At 47.7% G+C, this 23428-nt stretch overlaps 1 protein-coding gene across 8 annotated transcripts; it reads right to left on the bottom strand.

Moving 5' to 3' along the window:
- Positions 1–1978: 1978 nt before the first annotated feature.
- ADNP (activity dependent neuroprotector homeobox) lies at positions 1979–23167 on the bottom strand. Of its 8 annotated transcripts, none has more exons than XM_050982031.1 (9): positions 21841–22267; positions 18616–18736; positions 17029–17117; positions 13749–13905; positions 12455–12500; positions 11028–11334; positions 9060–9172; positions 7919–8011; positions 1979–6066 (listed from the first exon to the last, which is right to left on the bottom strand). In XM_050982031.1, exons 5-9 carry the CDS (start codon positions 12491–12493, stop codon positions 2938–2940), a joined length of 3681 nt encoding a protein of 1226 aa, XP_050837988.1. In that variant the 5' UTR covers positions 12494–12500; positions 13749–13905; positions 17029–17117; positions 18616–18736; positions 21841–22267; the 3' UTR covers positions 1979–2937. The 8 variants fall into 8 exon arrangements, with proteins under 8 accessions (XP_050837988.1, XP_050837989.1, XP_050837993.1 ...); XM_050982032.1 differs by having other exon boundaries at positions 13749–13902; XM_050982036.1 differs by lacking the exons at positions 17029–17117; positions 18616–18736; positions 21841–22267 and adding an exon at positions 23151–23167 and having other exon boundaries at positions 13749–13902.
- Positions 23168–23428: the final 261 nt, after the last annotated feature.

The following is a 23428-nucleotide window of genomic DNA, read 5'->3' as shown; positions in this document are numbered from 1 at the left end:
AAAAGGAACAAAATACTCCTAGTTATACCAACCTGCTTATGCAAATATCAGCTTCTTTATTAACAAAACTGGAGACAAAGCACATGACATATTCCTGAAATCTTTTGGTTCTGACTAAAATGGAAATTAATTTGTTTTCCTACCACAGCTGTGTGTGAAACGTGTTCTACACAATGGGAAACTTTCCTATAACTGTACTAGTGAGTATTTGAAACCTGCTAGAACGACAGAATTTTCTTATAAAAATACTGGGTGAATATTCAGGTTTGCCATGAAAATAAGTGTCAAAGGTCCAAGTATTGACTGGTGAGTTGCTGTTGGGGAGCTGTCACTGCGGGACAGAGGGACAGCAGCAGCAGATGGCACTGGAGCTGATTTCAGTGGGGGTCAGAGCTCGTGCAATGAATCTGCACTGCACAGCTGCCATCAGAACCGGCTGAGCAGCAATCCCAGAGGAGGGGAAGGATGCAGCCACGGCCCCGCCGGAGGAGCTGAGGGGAAGGGCGGCTTTGATTCATCGACAGAGCTGGAGCTCACAAAGCTGCCTGTGTGTCCCTGCCGGGAAATCCCTGCTCAGCGGCTGTGCCTCGGGGACGAGGGCAGGGAAGGAGGGAGGAGCACACTGGGAGCAGAAGGAAAAGCCAGGAAAGAGCCCGTGCTGGAGCACAGCAGCTCAGTGCAGCCTGTGCAGGACAGGGCTCCAGCACCTCAGCTCTGCCTGACCCTGCAGCCACAGCACCAACCCCGGGAGGCTCCCGAAGCCCCGGGGCCAGCACAGGGCCAGGGCCAGCTGGAGCTGCTCCCTGCGAGCCCCGGGAGGGGCTGGGATCTGCCCCAGGACTGCAGAGGGGCTGAGAAACGCGGGTAACTTCCAGCCCATCCAGCTCTCGGTACCACATCCTAATTACACACATCGGGTTAAGGTCCTTCCAGTTTTACTGAGCTATTTTCTTCCCCTTTCTGACTTCCTCAAAAGTGTGGTTAGCCTCAAATCTGGAGAGGAATCAGTGAACAGCCTCAAAGCCAGATTTGAAGAGTAACTGGTTTGAAATACTAGAAAGTTTGTGCCAAGACTTTAAATAACCACCCTCCATCCTTCTTGATATCCTGGTAAGAGAATGGTTGTGTACAAGACCTCTAATTTAATCACTGTATAAAATAGTATTTCCTGGAATTTTCTGGCAAATGAAACGCTACTAAAGAGTTCATATTTCAGTCTTACTCTTCACTGACTGCATCCAGGAGTTCAGAACACTGAAATCTGATTTTTAACTATAGAGTTTGCTAATATTAAGATTACCTTACCAGGTACTGAGACAAATGTGATGTATATTGATAAAAGGATACCAAATTGTGTCATTGCTGAACAGATAAAGGCTGCTGCATTTCCCCCCTGCATTGAGGCAGCTTTTTCCTCATCACAGCAGAGTCCCCTCAGTGAATCCCCCCCTCAGGTCCCTGCCCAGAGGCCACACTGCAGCAGGCCTGGCCTGGCCAAACCAGGCACAGCTTTGAACAAACTCAGTTCCAGTTTTTCTGGTGTCCAATTCACTTTACCTTCCAGGCTGGCCCAGGCTTGTGCTCCATGGGAAGGGTCAGTACTCCTAAGCACTGCCCTCCTGGCCCCCAAGCCCAGTGCTCTGGACACTCAGGGGAGGATTTTCCAGGTGAAATCAGATCTCCATTCATCGAGGAATTCACAGACCTCCTTTCCCCAGGACGCAGAACAAGCAAACCAGTACAATGCTATTTATAACTGTGTTCTACAGCACTGAACAGGAATAACACATTTCAGCCCAAGTTACTCTGCAGATTCTCAATAACCTTGAAGGAGATAAGTATTCAGTAAGTACTAAACAGAGAGGCCCCAGCAGGGCTGGGGAGCAATGGAAAATCAGAGGCAAAAAAGGAGGAATGAATATAGGGAGGTGGGATTTACCAGCCAGGAATGGAGCACTTGCATGTAATAAAGCAAATATTTACATTAAGCACAATACAGCAATTTATTTAGATGCTTAAATGAAGAATACAAAGGGAAATAAAGATCACAAAATTATACATACTACAACAGTGTGTCATATATTAGATGGTATAAATGAATACAACACCTTGTTGGTGTTAACTAAAGATAAAACTAAATATCCAAACCCAGCACTTTGTCTCAGTGTGCTGCTTCAACACAATACACTTTTATACAGATCTAAAAGGTGTCAAAATTAGTAGCTGCAAACTTGTTTCTTGCATGTGATTTTTCTTTTTTAGCTTAAAAGATTTCAGAAAATGGCTCTGAAATATGTTTGTCATCAGTTGTCATGTCAAGGATATTCAGAACAAGAAAATTCTATAATACAACAGAGCCCAGATATATTTTTATGTTGCTGGCCTCTGGTTGGAGATTGTACAAGGTTATGTGCAAAAACTAAGTCTGTCAAAATTCATACTAGAGCAGTCTCAAGCTTTGCTAGGGAAACTAGATACAGCATTTATTACACAGCAGGGCAACACTAAAAAAGAGAAACAGATCTATGATGGGTACACAAGAACAGTTCCATAAGCTTCACTTGAATAGGTCTAAAAGACTGTACAAATATACATTTCAACTATTCAGAATGATACATGAAAACTCCATTTCCCCAGAGTCTGCTATACAGGGCACCGGGTCGCTGGCACGGCGCTACCGGAGAGGGGCCTCTTGGAAAGACACAACTCAACATGGACAAGGTGAACGGAGGGTCGAAAATGCAGAAAAAATAATCCTCTGCTTTTCTCTGTGTGCATTCTGGAGCCACCAGCGTATCCATTTTCACATTAAGTTACTGTGCTCATCCCAGCAGGAGCTCCCAGCCCCTGGGCCAGCAGATCTGTACATGAGCCCGGGCAGCAGGAGCAGCTGGCAGGGCAGCAGTGCCCGGGCAGTGCCACACGGGGCAGAGCCGCTCACGCCTGCTGGCTGCTGAGCTCCACCCCGGGCAGGCTGCCGTGCATGGGCTCGGCCCCCACGGCCCCAAAGCCCTCACCGTCCTCGCTGTCCATTGTGCTGCTCTGCCACTCCATCTGCTCGCTGGCCAGGCTCTCCTCCAGCTCGGAGGCGTTTTTCCATTGCGACTGGTCCTTGGACCAAAACCCTTCTACTTTTCCATAGGAACGATTCTTCCACTTTGACTGTTCTTCATCACTTTCAGATCCACCCCCCTTGGCCTCCACAGTGGGTTTACTGCTCCCGGCATCTTCGCTTTGGGAAGATTCATCTGTCCACACTTCTGGTTTTACCTCCAATGCGTTATCTTCAAAATCCGAAACCTGCTGGGAACCGGGCCCGCTTTCAGACTGGGAAGCTCCATCCTTCCATTCCACTGCATCATCCTGCTCATCCTGATCACCTTCACTGTCTGAAACGCCACCCACCAGTTTTGTTGGCTCTTCAGCAGCAATCATCTCTTCGTATTTAGAGCTTTCCTCTTGTTTTTGCTCAGCCTTCTCTGGAGACTGTAGTGTGTTTTCTTCCATGATTTCCTTGGCTAAGCTGTCCTGGGGGTCCTGCACTGTGCTGTCTGTCGAGGGCTTCCCACCCATGTCAGAGACACGCTGCCCGAAGGGACTGCGGCTCTCGCTGTATTCCTCCTCTAGGTTTTCGTAGCTGTCTGAGGAACTGTCATTGTCTTTTTCTAAGCTGATTTTTTTATCAACAGTCTTACTGACATTGACCCTGGAATTCTTCTCGTCATGGTTTTCAAACAGCCATTCAGCATCAAAATCCATCTCATGTTTGACTTTATTCAGCTCTTTCATGTTGAAGCCCAGCAGCACCCCAGGTTTGTATTTTTCACAATCCCTGACACACTTCTTCCTTTTGTTGCTGAAGTGAGATGCGATGTCAGATTTCCAGAGCCACAAACTGGCTGCCAGCTTTTCGATCTCTCTCCGAGTGGGGTAGGGCTGCTTATTGAAATATTTTGTGAGAAATGTTTTCCTGGCTTCGTATGAATCATCTTCGTGACCCTTGGGGTCTAGTGCTAGAACTACAGGTTCTTCAGGCTTCTCCTCAAAGGCAGAGGGGGAGTCATCGTCATCCATCTTCCTCTTCTTCATCAGGGGGAACTCCATGTGCTCGTAGGCGCGTTTCAGCGGCGCGGCCGCCGGGGACTGGCCCAGCCGGGACGATGTCCCTTTGTCCTGCCCGTTCTGGGTCTTGCCCACGCCCCTGCAGTGCACCAGGTGCAGCGTTATGGTGGAGGCCGTCATGTTGCTCGTGTACACGCCCAGGCAGTGGATGCACTTGTAGGTCAGCTTCTTCTCCACGGGGTGAACCGTCTGAATCACCTGGTGCCTCTCCCGGAGGTGATGTGCCAGTGCGTCAGAGATGGGGCCTTTTAGGATTGAAAAGCACAGAGGACACAGAGTTTTCCCCACATCTTTTTTGTAGGGCACTGCTGCTTGTGGAGAACTTTTGACAGGTACGTCAGATTTCTCCTGGATTTTGGGCTGCGGTTTTGGGGGGACCGGGGGGGTGTTCTGAGCGTGGTAGGCTACGGATTCGGCAGGGGCATCCCGCAGGTTGTAGGTGGTGACAAGGAGGTGTATGTTCGTGTGGCTGCCCTGCTGCAATGTCAAATCAAAGGTGAGGGTGGAGTCAGTTTTAGGTCCCATCTCCTCGTCCACGTGCACCATGCGCATGTGGGCAGCCATCTTCTCCACGTCGTTGAAGGTGGAGCGGCAGTAGGGGCAGGACAGCCCGTGGATCAGCATGTGATTGAGCAGCGTGTCCGTGGGCAGGTAGCGGTTACAGTAGAGACATTTGCTCGTGAAGTTGTGGATTTTCATGATGTAGTTGGCCACCGCAGGCACCTTCTCGGCCTTGTGCTCCTTCTCAAAGTGGACGCTGTACACGTTTTCGGGGAACAGCTCATTGCAGATTGTACAGATTTTCCACTTCTGCGTGGATGAGGTGTTGACAGCAGAAGGGCCTGTAGCAGCCACGGGGGATTTGGAGCCAGACTGACCCAGAGCTCTGGATGCTGCCTGGGACTGCGACAGCGACGTCTGTTTGAGCTGCGCCGACGACAGCGAGGAGGAGTTGGCAGACTGCAGCGAGTACCTGGCTGAGGCCTGGGACCTCTGCTCCCCTCCCAGAGTGTAAGGCCTTCCATTGCCACTCGCTGAAAACTGTTTCATGCTTTGTGATTGTTGGGAAAGAGAAACAGCTGCGTTGCCACTGAGGCTGAGCCTCCCCCCTGGTTGACCAACGTAACTGGGGGGTACTGATTTAACCCCATAATTGTTCTGCTGTAGGTGAACATTTGACATCATATTGACTCCTGCAGAATTTAACGTGGGCTTTGGTATAGTGAGTCTGTTCATCATCTGCTGTGAGGAGAGCGAGCGGACGCTGCCGGCAGAGAGGGCACCCATCCTCTGAGGGAGTCCCATAGGCTTTTTATCCTGGGGTTTGGGAGCTATTAGCATCAAAGGTTTGGATCTCGGAACCACTACGTTGGTGTGACCTATCATTGCCGTGACCTGGTATCCGATCCGTTCGTGGTCTTCGATCACGTGCTGGACTAAAGCTTCGTAGGATTTCGGCATGAAAAGGCATCGTTTGCAGTGGATACCCCCCTCCTCTCGGGCACTGGAGCTCAAGGGAACTGCACCATTGAGGGACTTTTCGCCTCCCTTGGCTACGTAAGGAGCAGCAACGTGCTGAAAATGTTCCCTGTAAATGTGCTTTCGAACGATTTCGTAGAGCGGGTCACGGTAAGTGCACTTCTTACAGTAATAAACAGCTTGTTCCACACTGTCAGCCTGCTTGGGTTTAAGGCTCTCATGTTTGTTTTTATCTTTGAAAGTGCTGATGCCTCCACTCGGTGTACTGGCATTGGGAGCATGGAATATTTTAATGTGCGTTTCCAAAGTCTTTTTGTCCGCATTGAAGGTACAGTAGGGGCAGTTGAGCAGGATCCTGTTCTCAAAGTCTTCGCTGTGAACATTCCGGAAGTGGCTTTTGTAGGCTGAAAAGAACTTCGAGGAGAAGGGACATGCACTGCAGCAAAAGGGCTTTGTCCGATAGTCCTTGAACAGAGAACAGAGCACAGACTAAATATTCAACTGCACTTCCCAGCAAAATAACACCCATGGTATTCTCTACACAACCTTCCTAAACAACACTCATGAGCCCCCTGCAACTGTCTCAAACCTTCAATTCACTTCTCTCCCATTTCTGGACTGCAGATCAGCCCCTAAAATGCTGATCACATGAACATACACATGATGTAGTGAGTGCCAAGGGGTCCCTCAGGGGTTTAACCATGACCTTGGCAGGTGAGGCTGAGTCAGAAGTGTCTTTCTCCATTGGTCACAAAAAGCCTCCTCCCTGCAGCTGAGCTGCAAGAAAAGGTCCCTGTGAGCTCCTTTCTGGGGGAATGCCAAGCAGGACTCTTTGAGGAAATGAGACTGTATCCAGATGAGATACTGCCCACCTGAATCTGCCAAACTTGATAGATGTAATATGGATCTGTAACTTCACCTATTCCAGTGTCTTTATCCATTACACACTTTAATAGCAAAGAATTCCAATTTTTTTTTTTGGGGGGAACAGAAGGATGTCAGCTTACCAAGACACAGGCTCTACAAGCCCTTAAAGCCACCAAGCCTCCTCTTTGTGATCAAAGAACAAACTTGACTTTTAAACCAATCTCAAATGAGGAACCAAAAATTTGGGAATTCCACCCTTGTAGTTTGCCTGCAGCTTTTGTCCCATTTAACAAGGTGCCAATGCAGCTCTTGCCAACTGCTGTAGCACAGTCTGGAGTGCCACTGGCCTTAGGGACAGCCACAAGCAGCCTGGCACTTCAGGTGGGGTAACACAGGGAGTTCAGAGTTACAGAGATTCCTCCTGAGTGCCAGAACAAGTCCTGTGCACTGAGCTACACACAGGTCACAGGTGAGGGAGCTGGAGAGCTGCACTGTAGAAGGAAGCTGGAATATCTGCTCTGGCCACCTGCTGAAGCCTCACACACCTGTGGAGACTGGCCCCAACAAACCAACTAACCAAGAGCTGTCTGTCTCCTCTTATATTAAAATTTTTATTCTGGGTTACCTAGAAAAAGGGACATCAGTGTATTTTATACAAGTCAGTACTAAATGGTAATTTTCAGATTCACAGTAGGAATCCATGACAGGATGGGTCCCAGTTTCCTCTGAGAGCAGTACCTGAGCTCTGAGGTGCTCACACAGGGAATCCTTTGTAGAGAGATTTCTGACCTGTCACTGCTGGGGTGACTGTCCTGCAGCCCCAGCAGAGGCTGCTGCAGCCCACACCACTTGCTTGAACCAACAGCATCATTTCCTCCCTCCAGTGCTGGCTCAGCTCAGGATTCCTTCATTACTGCCTCAGAAACATCACAACAGCAGTGTCACTGAGCTGCTGTGCAGAACTAGAAATGCCCAAAGCAGATGTGGGACACAGCCTGTGGGACTCAGAGCTGCACTGACAGTGACCCTGCACTATGCAGCAGTGTCCAGGGAAACAGCTCTGGAAGGGATGGAAACCAGGAATAAAATGACTAAGGAAAGGTAGAAGACTCACTGCCAATTGTATAAAGTTGCTGAGCCTTTGGCCAGAGGGCTGGTGAAGCTGTGCTAGTCTTGGGAACAGATGGGAATGGGCTCCAAAGGTGCAGCTGTTTGACCTGAGTAAGGACCCACCAGCTCTGCAGCACTGGCCACCCAGGCTCCTGAGACACACACCAGGAACAGCTTAACAAAAGTAAGAAAAAAAGCACAGAGCTTTTTGCTGCCCCTTGAGCTGCCAACACCTGGAAATCAGTGAGGAAAACTACAGGAAAAACTCTTGGCATGTCTGGGAAATGCTCTTCAGCACGACCCACCTCCAGCCTCAGTGTCAAGCGAAACTCTTACCAACCTGGTTTTTTGTAAGCGATGGGTCCCACAGTCCCACATCCTCCCATGTGGTGTTTTTCAAATAAAAGTCATTAGGTTCAAACTGCTTAAAATCCTGGAGAAGGGAAGATGGGTAGAGAGGACAGAGAGTCAGAAGCAAGACCCAAAGTCTCCCTTAATCAATCCCTGAGCACCCCTGCACCCTGCCAGGCGCTGCTGGCCAAGGCACAGACCACCACTCAGGTAAGTGGGGGAGTTTGGACGGCACCTCCTGGGAGGGGGAGAGCTCTGAATATTCTCCATATCACAAAACACCTGCAGAACATCTTCACCACTCATCCTCCTGACCAGCCCAACACTTATTTACAAACTCATCTCATTCCAAAAGCAATCCTGGAGAAAAGTGTTCCCAAACTGATGTGTGGCTTTGGGTTTTTTTGGCTGCTTTTTCTGGGGGTGGTGGTGTGGTATTTATTTTGTTTGATTGGTTTTGTTTGGCTTTTAATTAATTTCACACAGGAAGCTTTTTAAGACGGATGTGTGATGTCCAAGATTTCTAATTCTTATTAAAAAAATTATCTTATGAAGCATTTCTTTGGCATTTCACCTTTGGCACGAAGTCAGCAGCACAAAAGTACGCAAAAATTACACTTCCACTGAAATGAAGAGTGCAAGTAACATTGTCCCAGTTCAGAATTCTACCCTTAAACATGAGACTTGCTCCACAAATTCTGCAAGCAGGAAGGACCGGCATTTTTTTCTTACACAGCTCATTTAAATGCTCTTTAAAGAGACACTGAAAGACCAGGAAGAGCCTCAGAGATGGAGTTAGTCCAGAAGAGCAGCACAAACACCCTTCCCTTGCAGGAACTGACCCAGGCACAGAAGTGATTCTGTAACTTCAGGACCTGCTGCAGCACAAACACTTCCTGAAAACCTCAGACACCCATCCTGGTTCTTCCAGCATTCTTGGATTTCAGTAGCCACTAATGTTTCTAGAAGGGTTTACAGGTACATTATATCTCAAGCTTCTAATTAACTCCCACTTTGTGTGGAACTTAAACAGGTCTAAAAAAAAAAAAAATCATGGCATACACAAATACCTCCCTGTCCCCCTAACTCTGCTGCATTTTAGCTCTAACCCTTGGAGGTGCCATACTTACTTCTATATGTTCTTTACAGTACTCCAAACCAATGTCACTAAGTATTTTTTTCACAGTTTTCCGGGCCTTTCTTAAACTGCCAAGGTTGTTGACAGGAAGTTGGAACATAGTTTCTATTGGAAAAGAAGAGCAAGAGAAAAAGTTTAAGTCAGATGTGTTTTGTCTGATAATGCTGAACTTTTCATTATCAGTAATTGTCTGCCTCATTCCCCCACAGAACTGGCACCAGAGCTGTACCATTCCCTAACACACTGTTTCATTCTCTGGCTTGCTCCTTGCTGAGGCTGCCCAGGAAGCTGCAAGGGCAAACACTGATGGAACAGCTACTGCAGGAGCAATGGGCTGCCTCTGGAAATAACTTTCATTTCTTTAGAGTGTCTGTCTTTACCAACCCCTACACTGAAGGACTTCAGAACTCAATTCTCTCCCGTGCAATGTATCCTAACTGATCTGAAAACTGGCAAGCTGAGCTTCAAGGTTTGTGGCAGTCTTGCAAGAGATTTCAGTGTCTCTTCAGTGATAGAGATGCTGCTCATATTCTGCTGTAGGCAGGGTAAGAAATTAATGCTGTTTCCTCCCTCCACTGTAGTCAGAGCTATAACTGGCTGAAGCTGTTTAGCAAGCATTCTCCCAGGAAGAGGGGACCTGAAAGCTTGGCCAGACCCCTCCAGAGAGAGAAACCACTGGGAAAAGTACAAGAGATGGCTTAAACTTCTCCATGTCCCTGGGAACTGTCAGCCTCCCTCCCATCAGCGCCCACAGTTCCACTGGGCCTGGCTGGGGCTGCCCAGCTGAAAGGGAATCCAGCTCATGAACTGCTCTTTTCCTGTGCTCTATCCATCCTCATCTGTACTGTAAAAACAATGTCTAATACAACCTAGAGCAAGCCAGGTCCCTTTTAAAGACATGAAGAGTGATTTCAGTGCTTCAGAAACACCTCAACAGTCACTGCATGATCCCATTTCTCAGAAAAAAAATCAGTGAAGCAGCTCAGTCAAGTATGGTCAGGATCTGAATTAATATTTTCAAGTGAATTTCAAATCCAAGGAGATCATCAGAAATGTTACTCCTGGTGATTAATATGAACTACAGAAATAGCAGTGCATGAACATAGTGCATGTTAAAGCTCCTGGCAATCTGGGCTGCCTTCTTTGAATCCCAAGTCCCCACCTGAAGAGTGAAGCCTGTGCTTGCAAAGAAAAGCCTTTTTTGTCTCATGACAAGGCAGAGTCAGTGCAGAGCTTGTCTTTAGGCACTGATCACTTATACACCTGAGTCAGTGACAAGTCTCAAAATACTGCTTGGTACCTAGCAGCTAATTTCAAAACCGAACCACTGAACTTCTTCAGCAAAGGCATCAAATGCTTTCTCTTAATTCCTGTGTCTAATACAGATGAACAGGCCACAGGTACCATGATATACAGAAACTCCAAGAAACAAATTATTTCCAACTGCCTGACAACAACATCTCTGGTCTATCTGCAGCATCTTCTTGCCTCTGCCCTTTGCCTGCCTCAGTCAAATTTTGAAGAAATGAAATTCCCTGGATCTTCCAATCACCACCCACCATAGCAGAGGACAAAATTAGAGCTTCACACCTGAAACATGAACTTTCAAACTTTAGCTTTTTACATCAACCTTACTTTGCAAGTTCTGCTGGACAGCTGAATCCAACTCACCTCATTGTACAAAATCCCTTATCCTTAGGCATACACAGTTAATTTTACTTAGGAAATGTCTGACTATTTAATCTTAGTGAGTGGAGAGCCAGATACAGTCTGATATTATTACAGGCTGTGACTACAACAAAAGCTTTTAGCATCTCCATCCATTTCTATTTACAGCAAGTAACTCCAGCTGTAATGTAAACATCACTCTGCTGGCACCTCCTTGGATGGGGGATGCAGCCTTTCCCTGCTCCTTCCCCCTCTCCTTTCTTTGCTGGTTCTTGGCTTTCTTGGTCCTTACCTCGCTCATTTTCCCTCTTCTCCTCTTCCCTGTGCCAATTCATAGCGTCCACATTCTTTCGTCGTTCTCTCTCATCCTGTCTCCACCGCTTCTTGATATCTTTGTCCTTAACTTGCTCATTTTCTCTCCTCTTCTCATCATCCCTGTGCCATTTTATTGTTTCTGTATTTTTCTGCGGCTCCACGCTTCTTTTGAGATAGTCTTGTCGCCTCCTCCTCTTTTTTAACATATCCCTTTCCCTGGCACGAGCCTGCTTTTCTTTCTGGGAAAGAAAAGCTTTACGGGGCATCATGAGCTGCTGCTGTACCTGCAATAATATCGTATCCATGGAATAATGCACTCTGTACATGCACTCAGTCAGGCACAACAGCTCACTTGGAGCTCCATGCTTCACACACTCAGGCAATGCCCTGCTGCTCCTCTTCCCTCCTGAGCCTGAGCTCGCTCCGAGTGGGTCAGGCCAGGCCGGGCCAGCTCCAGGGGCCACCTCAGCAGCACGGGGCAGTGACCCCAGGAGCCCCAGCTGAGCAGTGGCAGCGGCAATTCTGTCCCCTCCCTGCAGCTCCTCCTCCCGCAGAGCCTCTGGCAGCCCCTTGGCTTTGCTGCTCCCTCTGAGGAACAGGCTGTGGGTGGACAGAGGCGTGAAGGGAACCTGGGGCCCTTCAAACCAGTCCCCTCTCTTCCTGGAGAGATACATTTAATCCAACTTAAAGGTGCTCATTTTTCCTTCCAGACCTTCATCTCCACCCAATTTGGGTGAAAATGGCTCTCTTGGCTGGGAGGAGGGAAGGGGGATTAGGAGACAAGCCACAATCTGAAAAATTGTGTAAGCTTTGTTTCCTGGGGAAACCTGGCCAAAACATTTAACTGCAGTTAATGAAATAAGTCCTGACTCATCTACCCAGACTTCCTCCAAGTGTGTTATGTCTTGCTATTCACAGGAACAAAGGGAAAAAAAATGAGACTATTTACTTGGAGTTTCTGCTGACAGCATTCCTGAGGGGTGGGGCTTCTTGGGGTTGGTGTTTTGAAGCTTGGGGCTTTTTGTTTCTAGAGAGGCATCAATGGAGACTACATTTAACAAACTGCATTTACTTTTGGTCATTTCTCTGTAGTCACCCAACACATGCACATTTTCAAATGTATAAGTGTTAGTACCTGCAATTTTGAAATCATGGAAGAATTTATACCATTATTGACAATCTTTATATATTTTTCTGTACACACTGAACAATGTTTCAGAAAAGGAAAACTGCAGTTGTAGGTCAGGTTTGAGTTCTTTGGTTGGGTTTTTGTTAGGTTTTGAAGAAAGATTTGCAGAGGTCTAATCAAAATGAAAACTGCAGAAAGGACAAAATTACTGCTTTACAATACTTAAGCAAAGCCTAAAACAAAATGAAACAAATGTACTTTTAAAATTTAGCTACCTTATGGAAAGCACTTGTTCCCAGCATGCAATACTCCATCTTTTTCCTACAGAAAAAGCAATGTTTCAAACCCTTATTCTAAAAGCTGTTCCTTTGCCCTACAATACATCCCACCCCACACACTTTAACCTTCTACTCTGATCTATTGCCTTTGTTAGGTCTGTATCATGATCCCATGGCTTTCATTCCAATAATTCAACCCCAAATTTCCTAATATCCATAATTATACTAAAACGGAAGGGCTGCAGCAGAGTCAAACACCATATTAAAAAAATTCATGCAGTGTGGTAACACATTAGTACATAAAATTCAGATTATGCTAAAAATGACTTCATTAAAAGGGTAGGTAGCTCTCTACCAGACAGCCTGGGTTTGGTTATTAAATATTTCTCAGTAACAGTTGGCATTAAAATCAAAAAGCAACGGGAACCCAGGATCAGCCCAGCACCCTCAGTGCAGCCCAGACACTGCAAATCTGTACCATAGTTTCAGTTCTCTGTGGGCTGGGTGCCAGGACATTACTGCTGTTTACTAGAGCAAACTTAACTCATTAACTTTGTAAATGTACATTATCATTACAATTTTATCAGTAACCTGGTTCAATTTCAATAACAATAACATGAAACACATCATGCAAATGATTTTCCCTCCCCCACCCAAGGCAAGTAGCAACATTTCAATCTGTCGTTGTTATATTTTCTTTCATTTGTTTCTGTTTGGTTTGCTGTTGGGGGCTTTTCCCCTTTGGTTTTATCTTTTCACAGGATTCTCCCCTCCCTTTATACAGCTCACTTTGATCAATTTATAGACAAATGATAGAAAATACCTTAATAAAAAGCATTTCAGCTGAATTTCCAAAATTAAACATTTTACTTGAGATTCAAATAAGTAATGTCATATCCCAAGGAATAACTTAAAGGTACATCCAACTTAAATTCTTTGAACTTTCCTATCCCAAGTCAGAGTGTTTCCTCCAGTTTGTTTAGCATTCCAGAATCACCTCTTTTGCAGTATAAACTACCTTTCACTTTCACCTCTGATGGCTTTAAACCGACAGAAGAGGGAGAATTTTAAACCAGGAAACCAATTAATCTGCAGTGAAGCTGCCAGAGTGATTTAACCCAAAGCCCCCCAACCTCTCAATTTTTCTACAATCCAAGTTGGTGTTCCTTTAAGTTCAACATGTCCAAACCTCAGAAATGAACAGTCAAAACTATCCCATTTTGCCCATACTTTGGCAACTTAAAATCTTTACTCCTCCCCATCTCTGCAGTACTTCTGACGAGGCATTTACCTCCAAAATTAATGGTGCTTGGGCGTCTCAGACTCATTGGACAAGTTTCAAGCACAAGCCTCCAAAGCCAATTCTCCTTGCAGAAGGCCCCCTCAGGGCTCTGTTACACCCCCTGGGGAAGCCCAAAGCCCGGGCACAGAGGAAGGCTCATTTCCTGCTGGACAAAACAGAGAGCAGAGACAAGAGATAAGAGGTGTGATAAGGGCACTGTCACATCGGCAGGTACAAACCGCAGCCTGGGCTGGGGCTGCAGGGCAGCTGTGCTGCAGCAAGTCTGAGCAGGTTTGTGCTCCAACAACCGATTCTGCTGGGGGACTCTGCAGTGCTCAGATTTCAGCTCAGGTACCCAGGCCAGAAACCCAGCAGTGCAGAGGCTGGGAATGCTCCTCCTCACACTCCATCCCCCCTCTGCAGTGCTGTGGCTCATCCCCATGAGCACCTCACCTGAGCCATCAGCAGCACAGCACAGCTGCACCTGGGCACCTCAGGGACACGGGCCAGCATCCTTGGACACTTCCTGAGAGGTTCCCATACAAACAAGTCCCTCCTTTACAAGACAAAGGGACATCAAAAAGGTGACTTGGGCTTCAGCCACAGCCCTGGGGACACACATTCCTCTGGTAAAAACTCAGATTAAAACTGGCAGAGGATGGGGAGTTTGGGGAAATGGCATGTAAATGATCACACTTTGTTGGAAGACTGATCCCTCTTCAACTGACATCAGGCACGGACAGAAAGTCAGTCTTGCACATATTGGATACACAACAGGTAACATTAGAACCATAAAATCTGAAACTACCAAATCTAAAGTTTATAAAAGCAAAACTTGTTGAGTCATTAATAATTACTCTGCCAGGGAATAAGGCAACATAAATTGTTAGACTTTAATCTCTTGATTACTCAGAAAGAACAGCCTGAAGTACAGAGTGCTTTTCTTTGGCAAGTACACTTCCAAGACAAGACACAACAACATTTTAAGAAATTAAAAAAGACAACATTCTTTAAATACTTCACACAGCAGCAAACCTGAATACTGGAATACTGGAATATTGCATGTGCTTTATTTAACAAGAGTGTCACCCATACCCTCAGCCACACAAAGATGGGTTATTTTGTTTCACACTGGATCATTTTCTGACCAGAGGGCAGACTTTGTGTCCCTGTGTGTCTAGCAAGTCCAAATGAACTCTCTCCCAGAGAGTCCTCCCTGCAGCAAACACACTTCTGGGTGAGGACCCATCAGCCTCGAGAGCAGATCAGTGGCAATTACTGCATCAAGCTGATGATACTGAGCTCAGGGAAGTACTTCATCCCATGCTGGGTCTCCCAAACACTGAGGATCATTTCCCTGTGCTGTGCTGCTGACAAGGATTCCCAAGCATCTGGCATGCTATGTTATGTCATCCAAATGTCTTTGATTTTAGCCAGTATTTTGCCAGCATTTCAAGCTGAAGAAGTTACTGGTTTATACCTAACAGCCCAAGACAGAATCATACATCAGAGCTGGCAGCAGCTCGGTACTCCTGGGCAAGACGAAACAAGACTTGGTTTCTTGATACTGTGTATTTTATTTCCCTACTCCAACTGCTTTTGAAACAAGGTAACTTTTAACAATTTGCCCTGCAAACTGCCTTTCATAGCCTGCTCTAGAAGCCAGCCATGAAATAGATTTGCAGGGAAGGCTGGTAGTGCAACACTGAGTGAAATCTCTTAAAATACAGGGAAAATATGCAAGAAAATGAAACTGTGGTTCCCACAGCAACAGAAAAGCTGCCTCTCTGTGTATGCAGGTTAAATGATGCTCTGTGGTGTGATGGTGTAGAATATTCTATATTCACACGAGGACAGGGATGGCCTGTCCCTGAGACCTGACAATTCCAGGACAGCTGAGCAAGGAACCGTGACAGACGGGAAGCACAAGGGTTATCTCAGGGAAGAGTGAGCAATTGGAATAGAAGTACCAGAAAAAAACATATCAGAGAAAAGGAATAGAAGTATCAGAGAGAAGAGAGAATTTGGGAGAACAGAAACTACTGAGAGCCTTCCTGAAAGTAAGAGCTGCGATTAACTCTCTCTGCTCCCTGAACAGAGAGAGTGATTGATGAGACTCTTCTAACACACCTCTCACTGGCTGACATTGAGCATTTTCACTTTCTTCCCTGGGACTCTTCCCTTTCCTCCTTATTTAAGCATTTCTGGGCTAGTTTTGCGAGGGCTGTGCACCCACACTCCTGTGAGGGTAATGAGATTTGCAGTTCAGCAGCACATCTGAAATGCCAGACAACCGAGGGCTCCTTTGCAATCCGCTGTAATCCCAGAGGGAGCCTGTTTTGTAACAGGGACACTTCAGCTGAGAGCAGCTCCTCAGCCTGGCCCACCTGCAGCAGGAAGCTCCTGCCCAGGAGCAGGGTGGGCCTCCAGCTGCTCACAGCTCAGCTCCAGCAGGGATTTGGGGTGCAGCGCCAGCACCTGCTGAATGAGCCCCAGCCCTCCCGCTCGGGTGTGTACCCAAAACAGGACTGGGCACATGAAAGAGGAATCAACACAAACTCTAAATGACACCCTCTGAAAACCCCAGCTCTAAAGCTGAGGTTATCAAACTGAAGGAAATCCCCAGCTGCAAGCTGCTAGCTGGACAAAGCACTGTAAGACCTGAGCCATGCTGTGCACAGGACACACTGCAGGTCTCCCTCACAGGCAAACAGGCAGTTTGTTAAGCCAAGGATTTAAAAATATTAAAAACCACTTCAAAGGTTAGATCAGCAACTTCCAAAACCAGTTTCAAGTTGTGTGTCAAAACAACAGGACCATTTCACACCACTTCTCAGAGTATCCTATACAAACATGGCCTCAGGAGAGAAGTCCATCTAAAATGTGGTACTAAAGAAAACCCCACCTTATCCTTGGGAGGAAATTCTGAGACTAAAAACGTTTAACATCCTGTTTCAGTAGTTACAGGCAATTTTCAGCAAAGGTTTATGAAACTCTGGTTTATACCTTTTTGTTTGGGCTTGCTGCCTAGCCTCAGCTTGACTCTTGCATTAAGAACTCCCAACTTCCCATCCAAGGAAGAACTATGGAAGGCAGTTGTAGTGAAAGGAATCAGTAAGGCTGATAGGCCTCAGTCTCCATTCATTCTTTATTTAAAGGCTATAAAACCACCTTTTGCAGTCCTGCAGACATGGATCTCCTAAGTCATTCACACACTTCTCATTCTTGCTCAATTTCTGGAATTTTCCACTGGAGCCCGAAGCTCCATCTGGTGGGTGTGGACACTCACTGCAAAACTGAGCAGGAATTAACTGTTTCCTCATCAACTTCGGTTCAGCAGGAGGAGTCCTGGGCACTGTGGCACCTCTGTGCCCCAATCTGAAATACAAAATGGGCATATTTTGATTGCTCTGGGAACCACAATTCCTTATTTCTGTTCTGATGAATAATCTGCTTCCCTAGGCTCTGCTGGGAACTCCTGGTGGATTTTCTGATTTTGATGATATAGGCTGAGGTATGTTAAAGAATGCTGGCAGCTGTAGTTGAATGTTTTCTAAGGGATCTTTTCAACACACATGATAAAGGCCACATCAACTCTGGCAACCTCTGTTGCATTCTGAAAAGCACTCTGAAATCGTGATCATTCTCTAGGGCACAAGAAATCTTGAATTAGAGACACTCATAGCTCCAGAATTAGGCTTGCACACCTCCTGCCATCTTAGACAGTATCTTTTGTGACTGTTCAAGACCTCCACAGATAAATGTTTATATGCACACAACATGGGCAGTTAAATCAATATTCAATACACATCCTCAGTGTGAGAGCCGGGCTTGTTCAGGGCTATTTTAAAAGATTTTGGTGTGAAATGCAATAAAGCCTGCACATCTTGCAGAAATTTGAAATCCAGACTGGAGATCATTGAAGCACAAAGGATATTATTTGCTTACACCATGATATCCACACCTCAGTGATCAGGAAAAATGGCTGCATGAATATGCTCTACAATTCCAAAATAATCCTCATCTAGATTGTAGCTAACCATGAACAATCCCAGAATAAAAATAATTTTGGAAATAGAAGCATGATTAATGAATGAGCAGTTACCATTTAAATTAAATCAAGAACCATCTTTAAATTTTCAATCCAAAGCTCACAAAAACATTTGTGTAATTAAACAAAGCAGCACAGTAGTTGCTGTAAAATGTGCAAGAACAAAGCAAATAATCAATATACACGTAATTTATGATTGGATTACACTGACTGGGAAACTGCAGCCAGATTAGACTGCAAGTGAAAATGGTCCCCTGCCCTCTGTGTCATGTTTCCTGACATCAGCACTGTGTCAACAGCCAGAGCAGAGCCCTGATACAGCCAGAGGAGTGGTCTGGGGCAGAGCAGCTCCTTCCCTCACCCAAACAGCGGTGCTGGGCTCCAGCCAAGCCCCGGGGCAGCAGGAAGCAGCTCCAGCCCTGCCCTGGCAGCTCCCACACACACGGAGACAGACACAGATAGATACACACACACACAGAGCACACACACACACAGGCACTCAGGTATTCACAGCCAGAGCAGCCCTGCTGTGCCCTCAGCAGCCACAGGCACACAAAAGAGCACAGCAATACTTTCCCCAGCTCATCCAAAGCCCCGCCAATGCACGCTGTCTCAGACAGCAGATCCAGCAGATACTGGAGGGATCTCGCCAACTGGCTGCATCTGAGTTTTCCGAGGGTAAAAATAGGCACTGAAGGAGGCTGGTGCTGCTTGTTTTCCCTTGCCTTACACTTCACACACGCGAGGCACAAACGCTGCCATTACAACACGGGGAAAGGCTGTAAACAAGAGCTTCAACTCAGTCTTACACTGCACATTTCTTACCTCTCCCTTTCTGTCTAAGCATAGCTCCCAAAGGCTCCAATCCCTGCCTACATTCCAACCTTAGTCCACCTCAGTTACTGCTGTCTTCCATCGGCCTCAGGAACCTTCGATAGGCAAAGGGCTTCAAAGCAACAGCAGCAGCAATGGGGAAACAAAACAAAAAAGAAGATCACAAACTTGAGTTTGACTATTTAGGTGAAAAAAGCACTTGAAGACCACTATCTTGTCCACTTGGACTTCCAGAGCCATTTTGTCCCCTTACTGCTGCTGCTATGAAGCTGCATCACTAACAGCTTCCTTGGCCCAGCTGCAGCACGAGCACAAGCTGTGAGATCCAGAGTCCCATCAGAAATCAATGCACACAGAGGGAGAACAGGGTGAAAGAGAGCATTGCCTGAGACCTGGGAGAGGAGCTGGGGCAGGGAAGAAACAGCCAAAAGTGAAGGCAGGCTTTAGAGCAGGCCCTTTCCTCCACCTGCAGGACTGGAGGAGCGGGAGTGCTCCCTCAGGGAACAGCTGCTCACACAGTTGCTTTATTTTTGTTTCTTCTAAATTGTTTAAGATACAACTTGAGAAGTAGATATTGAATGAAAGATTTTTGTCAAATGATCTGCATACATCTGCAGGTGTGATGTGTCCACAAGGTCAACAACACAGGCCTTGGACTCAACAGCAACTCTCAGTTTTCATCTAAATAATCTTTAATGCCACCTTAAAAAAACCCCAACAAACCAGTAAGGATATAAATGGCGGTAACTGAAAGTGACTCACTGCAGAAAAAATGGTATTTACTCCACTCTTACTCCAAACCATCAACCCTCATTCACATTCAAGAGCACTACAGAAAAATCAGAGACACTAAATACAAGCTCCTGTTTGCCTTCTGACAGCAGAGCTGCAGTGAAGCTCTGAACAATGCAGTTCTTGCCTGGAGGCACATGGACCTCAGGTAGATAAACAGGAGTTACACCCTCTCGAAAAGCCTTATTCAAATTTGATTTTCAAACCAGACTTCAGTTCCTCCTGAAAGTTCCAAAGGAACAGGCCAATTTGGCCATCCTGCCTAGGAGAGCAAGGGCATTCTTCCCAAATGTGTCAGGTAAGGCAAAGTATACCTCCCACATATAATGAAAGAATAGGATTTCTTTTTGATTAAACTAAATTAACATCAACGAGGGCTCTTTTTCTTTCCAGTGCAGAGACTCAGAGTAGCACCTTTCATTGTCATCTCCATCTCATACACTATCAAGAAACACCACTAGCAACAGATTTATTTATGTGAGCAGAACTATCTCCACATTAAAAATTATCCTGTTATAATTATGTTCATAGGAACCATACCCTATATATACACATATATACATTATATATATAAATCTAGGCACAGAGCAGCTCTTGACTCTATATAACAAAAAAAATCGTGTGATGCTTGTTTAGATACAGGCCAGCACAGTCAGCTGCTGCCTTTTTAAACAAGCATGGTGCATGCATCTTAAAGAAAATAATCACACTACATGTAGCTTAAATAATATACAAATTCTGCTGCACTAATGACTTTTAAAGATTTGTCAATTTTTCCCATGCAGGTAGACCAGCTCCAATGGCACCTGTGAAACAACACACTGAGCAGCTGCAGCCCCAGAGCTGTTCCCTGCCTCTCCTGGCACCTCTCCTACAGTCTTTAAACTAGTCCTCCTCAGATCTGATAGTGCTTTGTTCATTCCCAGACAGAATTTTGTCTCCCTTAAACCTCTCAAGTAGTGGAGCAAAGATGACTTTCCCTTCTGAAAATAAAACCCCACAAAAACCACCCCAACACATTTACTATGAAGCTGCTAAACACTACTTGCAGCTACCTCAAAACAAACACCTTAACCCAGGAGCACCATCTTTGCTTCCACAAAATCACTTGATTCAATTTCTTTCTTTGCATCAATCAAATCAGCTGCCATCTCAATAACAAGCTATAAAATGCACATTTGGACCATATCACTCAGGACTACTGATAAGATTCTGATACATTTCTGTATTACAGCAATTCTACTGTAAACGTCAATGTTTACTTCAGTGTTTATGTTATTACAGTGGCAAATCTGAGCTGGGAATAATTAGCCATTATTCACCGTGCAGTGTGTGAGCAGCACAACCCACCTGCCCCAGAACATGTGTCCTGCCTTTCCCTACAGCTCACAGTGCTCACAACAGCACAGGGACTCTGGACAGCACCAACAAGTGAGAGCTCACACTTAACCCACACGCTGAAGCAATAACAGGGACCACTGTCAGTGGCAGGGAGCACTTCTGACCACTGGCAACTTCTGCCCTGCACACACAGAAAATCCATCACGTTCCTCCTGTCAGCCTGAGGAGCACACACACCTTCCTGGGTGCCATGCTTATGCAGCTGATGCTGAATGCTGCAGGGCATGAACTTTCCAAAACAGTCAGGAAGTTCCTCTTCAGTCTTCCTCTCCTGTGAAGACTTTTCATTGCCAACTGTGACACTAGGTCTGTCTCACCTGCAGGCAAAGGAATCACCTGCACATCCAGCAGCAGCTACCTCCCTCAGCCTAACACAAGTGCACTGCAGGCTCTTCATGACAACACACCCCGAAGCAGAAATAGCAGTAACCTAAAGAGATGCCTTCTACAAACCTGTCTGATGGACCAGCACTTCAATTCAAACAAAAAAAAAAAACTACTTCTAGTAACGGGGCACTAAAACGGTATCAGTTTTCAATGATCTCAGAGATGTCCCCTGGGAGCATCTCGTGTCTGCTGGATACCAAAAAGACACTCCTGAATGCTAGCTAAGAAATAATGCTAAGTTGAGCAAAGGGCAGCTAACTACCAAAAATAGTGCAAAACCATCTAGTTTAGTATCAGTTTTGGAGAACAAGTTATCTCTCGTGTGTCAAAAAGGACATCTCTAGTTAGACTGAAGTTGCACGTATTTGCTGTAAAAATTTTCAGAAAAGGTAACCGTTATGTTACAACCAATCAGCATCTGGCATAATTCTCTTAACAACAGGGTGTTTCTCTTCTGTTGTCTCTTTTAAGATTTCAGCACATATCATGGTAGATGTCCATCTACTGATATCAAATTACTGCCCAACATCTGCAACTGCACATCTGCAAAGGAGCCAAGCTTTGGTTTGGTTTGTTATTAAAAGCAGAAAAAAAAGGCTTTTCTGTTTCTTAAGCAGACTGATCCATCTTTCTCACCTAGAAGGATGACAACTTGTGATTATGAGTTCGCAGAGTCCTGAAGTGAAAGTTTTCCAAGTAGGAGACCCTGCAGGAGGGAGCACTGCTGAGGCACACAAGGCTGAGCTGCACAGCAGCCAGCTAAGGTCGGTCCATGCTACCCTGACAGGCGGGAATCCTCTGCCTCCGTTACCTCACACCTCCAAACAGAAATAGAAAACAGCAGCAAAAATAAATAGAAACACAGCTAGGAGAAAAAACCCCACAACTTAGAAAAAGGGGGATTTCTCTACAAGGAATGCAAACCTCTTTGACCTACCAAACGGTCTAAATACAACCAACAACCACCAACACCTGGGAGCACCCAGTTCCGGGGCCTCTGCCCTACGGTCCCAGACAAAGCCCCTCGAGGCTCGCCCCACACCCGGGGCTGCTGCAGCCCCGTGCCCAGCGTAGGGACAGCCAGCGGGCCCGCGAGCCCCGGCCGGGCGGTGACACGAGCCCACGAGCCTGGCCGGGCCGCCCGGTGCCCGGTCCATCCCCCGCCCCCCGCCGCAGCGGTGCCCGCCGCGCAGGGCGCCCCCTGCCGGCTGCCGCCGCGCAGCGCCCCGGCCGGGCTGCGGCGGATTTCGGGGGGGCCGGGGTGTCACGCCCGCGGCCGCTGCCCCGAGGCACCGGGGGTGCGCCGTCACCCCGGCACCGCGCACGCACTGCCACTTGTTTGGGACCCCCCGCCCGGGCTGCAGCCGCCGGGAGAAGGGAGTGCGTGGCACGGGGGTATCTGTCCGGTGCGGCTGCCAGGCTCCGGGTTTGGTGTCCCCCGCCTTTGTCTCAGCACCGGGTGTCGGTAACTGCAGCCCGGGTCAGGGATGGGTGAGGCAACGGCGCTCCATCCCGCGGCTGCGGCTCGGGATGGCAGCGGCGGATCCCGCCTTTTCCCGCGGGCAGGGACCCCTCGGCTGCTCCCATTCATCGCGTCCCCGGCGCCGCTCCAGCACCAACTCCGCCGGCGGGGCCCGGTGCAGCTGCACACCGGGATGTCGGACGCGGCCGGCAGCAAGCGGTCCCGCTCCCTCGGGCTGCCGGGACACGTCCGTGTGGGAAAGGGAGGCGGCCGGAGCCGGCGGCGGGGAGGGAGCAACGCCGCGGTCCTCGCAGCCGCTGGGGCTCCTCAACATGTGTGCGGGCGGGGAGGGGCGGCTGCCAGCTCTGCATGCCCGGTGCGGCGGGCAGGGCGGCGGGCACGGCGCGGGATGCCCGGGGGAGGGAGGGGGCGGTCGGGCGCTGTCCCCGCCCGGCTCGCACCGCGGACCCGCGCTCGCACCTACCTGACCGGGCTCTCCTCGCAGCGAGGGCGGGCTGGGGCGGGGGGGGGGCCGCCGGAACCTCCCCGGCGCCGCCCGGTCCCGGGGCGGGCGGGCGGAGCGGATCCGCCGGCGGCGCGGGGGAGACAAAGGGGGAAATGACGGGGGGGGGGTGCAGTGTGCGGGGCGGGCGGTGCGGAGCGGCCCCGGGGGCGGGAGCGGCGGTCACTGGGCCGGGTGCCCGGGGCGGGGGCGCGGGCGGGGGCAGCGCCCGGGCCCCTCAGACAATACAGCCGGGTCCC

The sequence above is a fragment of the Serinus canaria genome, chromosome 20 (assembly GCF_022539315.1).
Source record: "Serinus canaria isolate serCan28SL12 chromosome 20, serCan2020, whole genome shotgun sequence".
Classification (NCBI taxonomy): domain Eukaryota; kingdom Metazoa; phylum Chordata; class Aves; order Passeriformes; family Fringillidae; genus Serinus; species Serinus canaria.
This window is presented reverse-complemented; position numbering and strand designations above follow the sequence as displayed.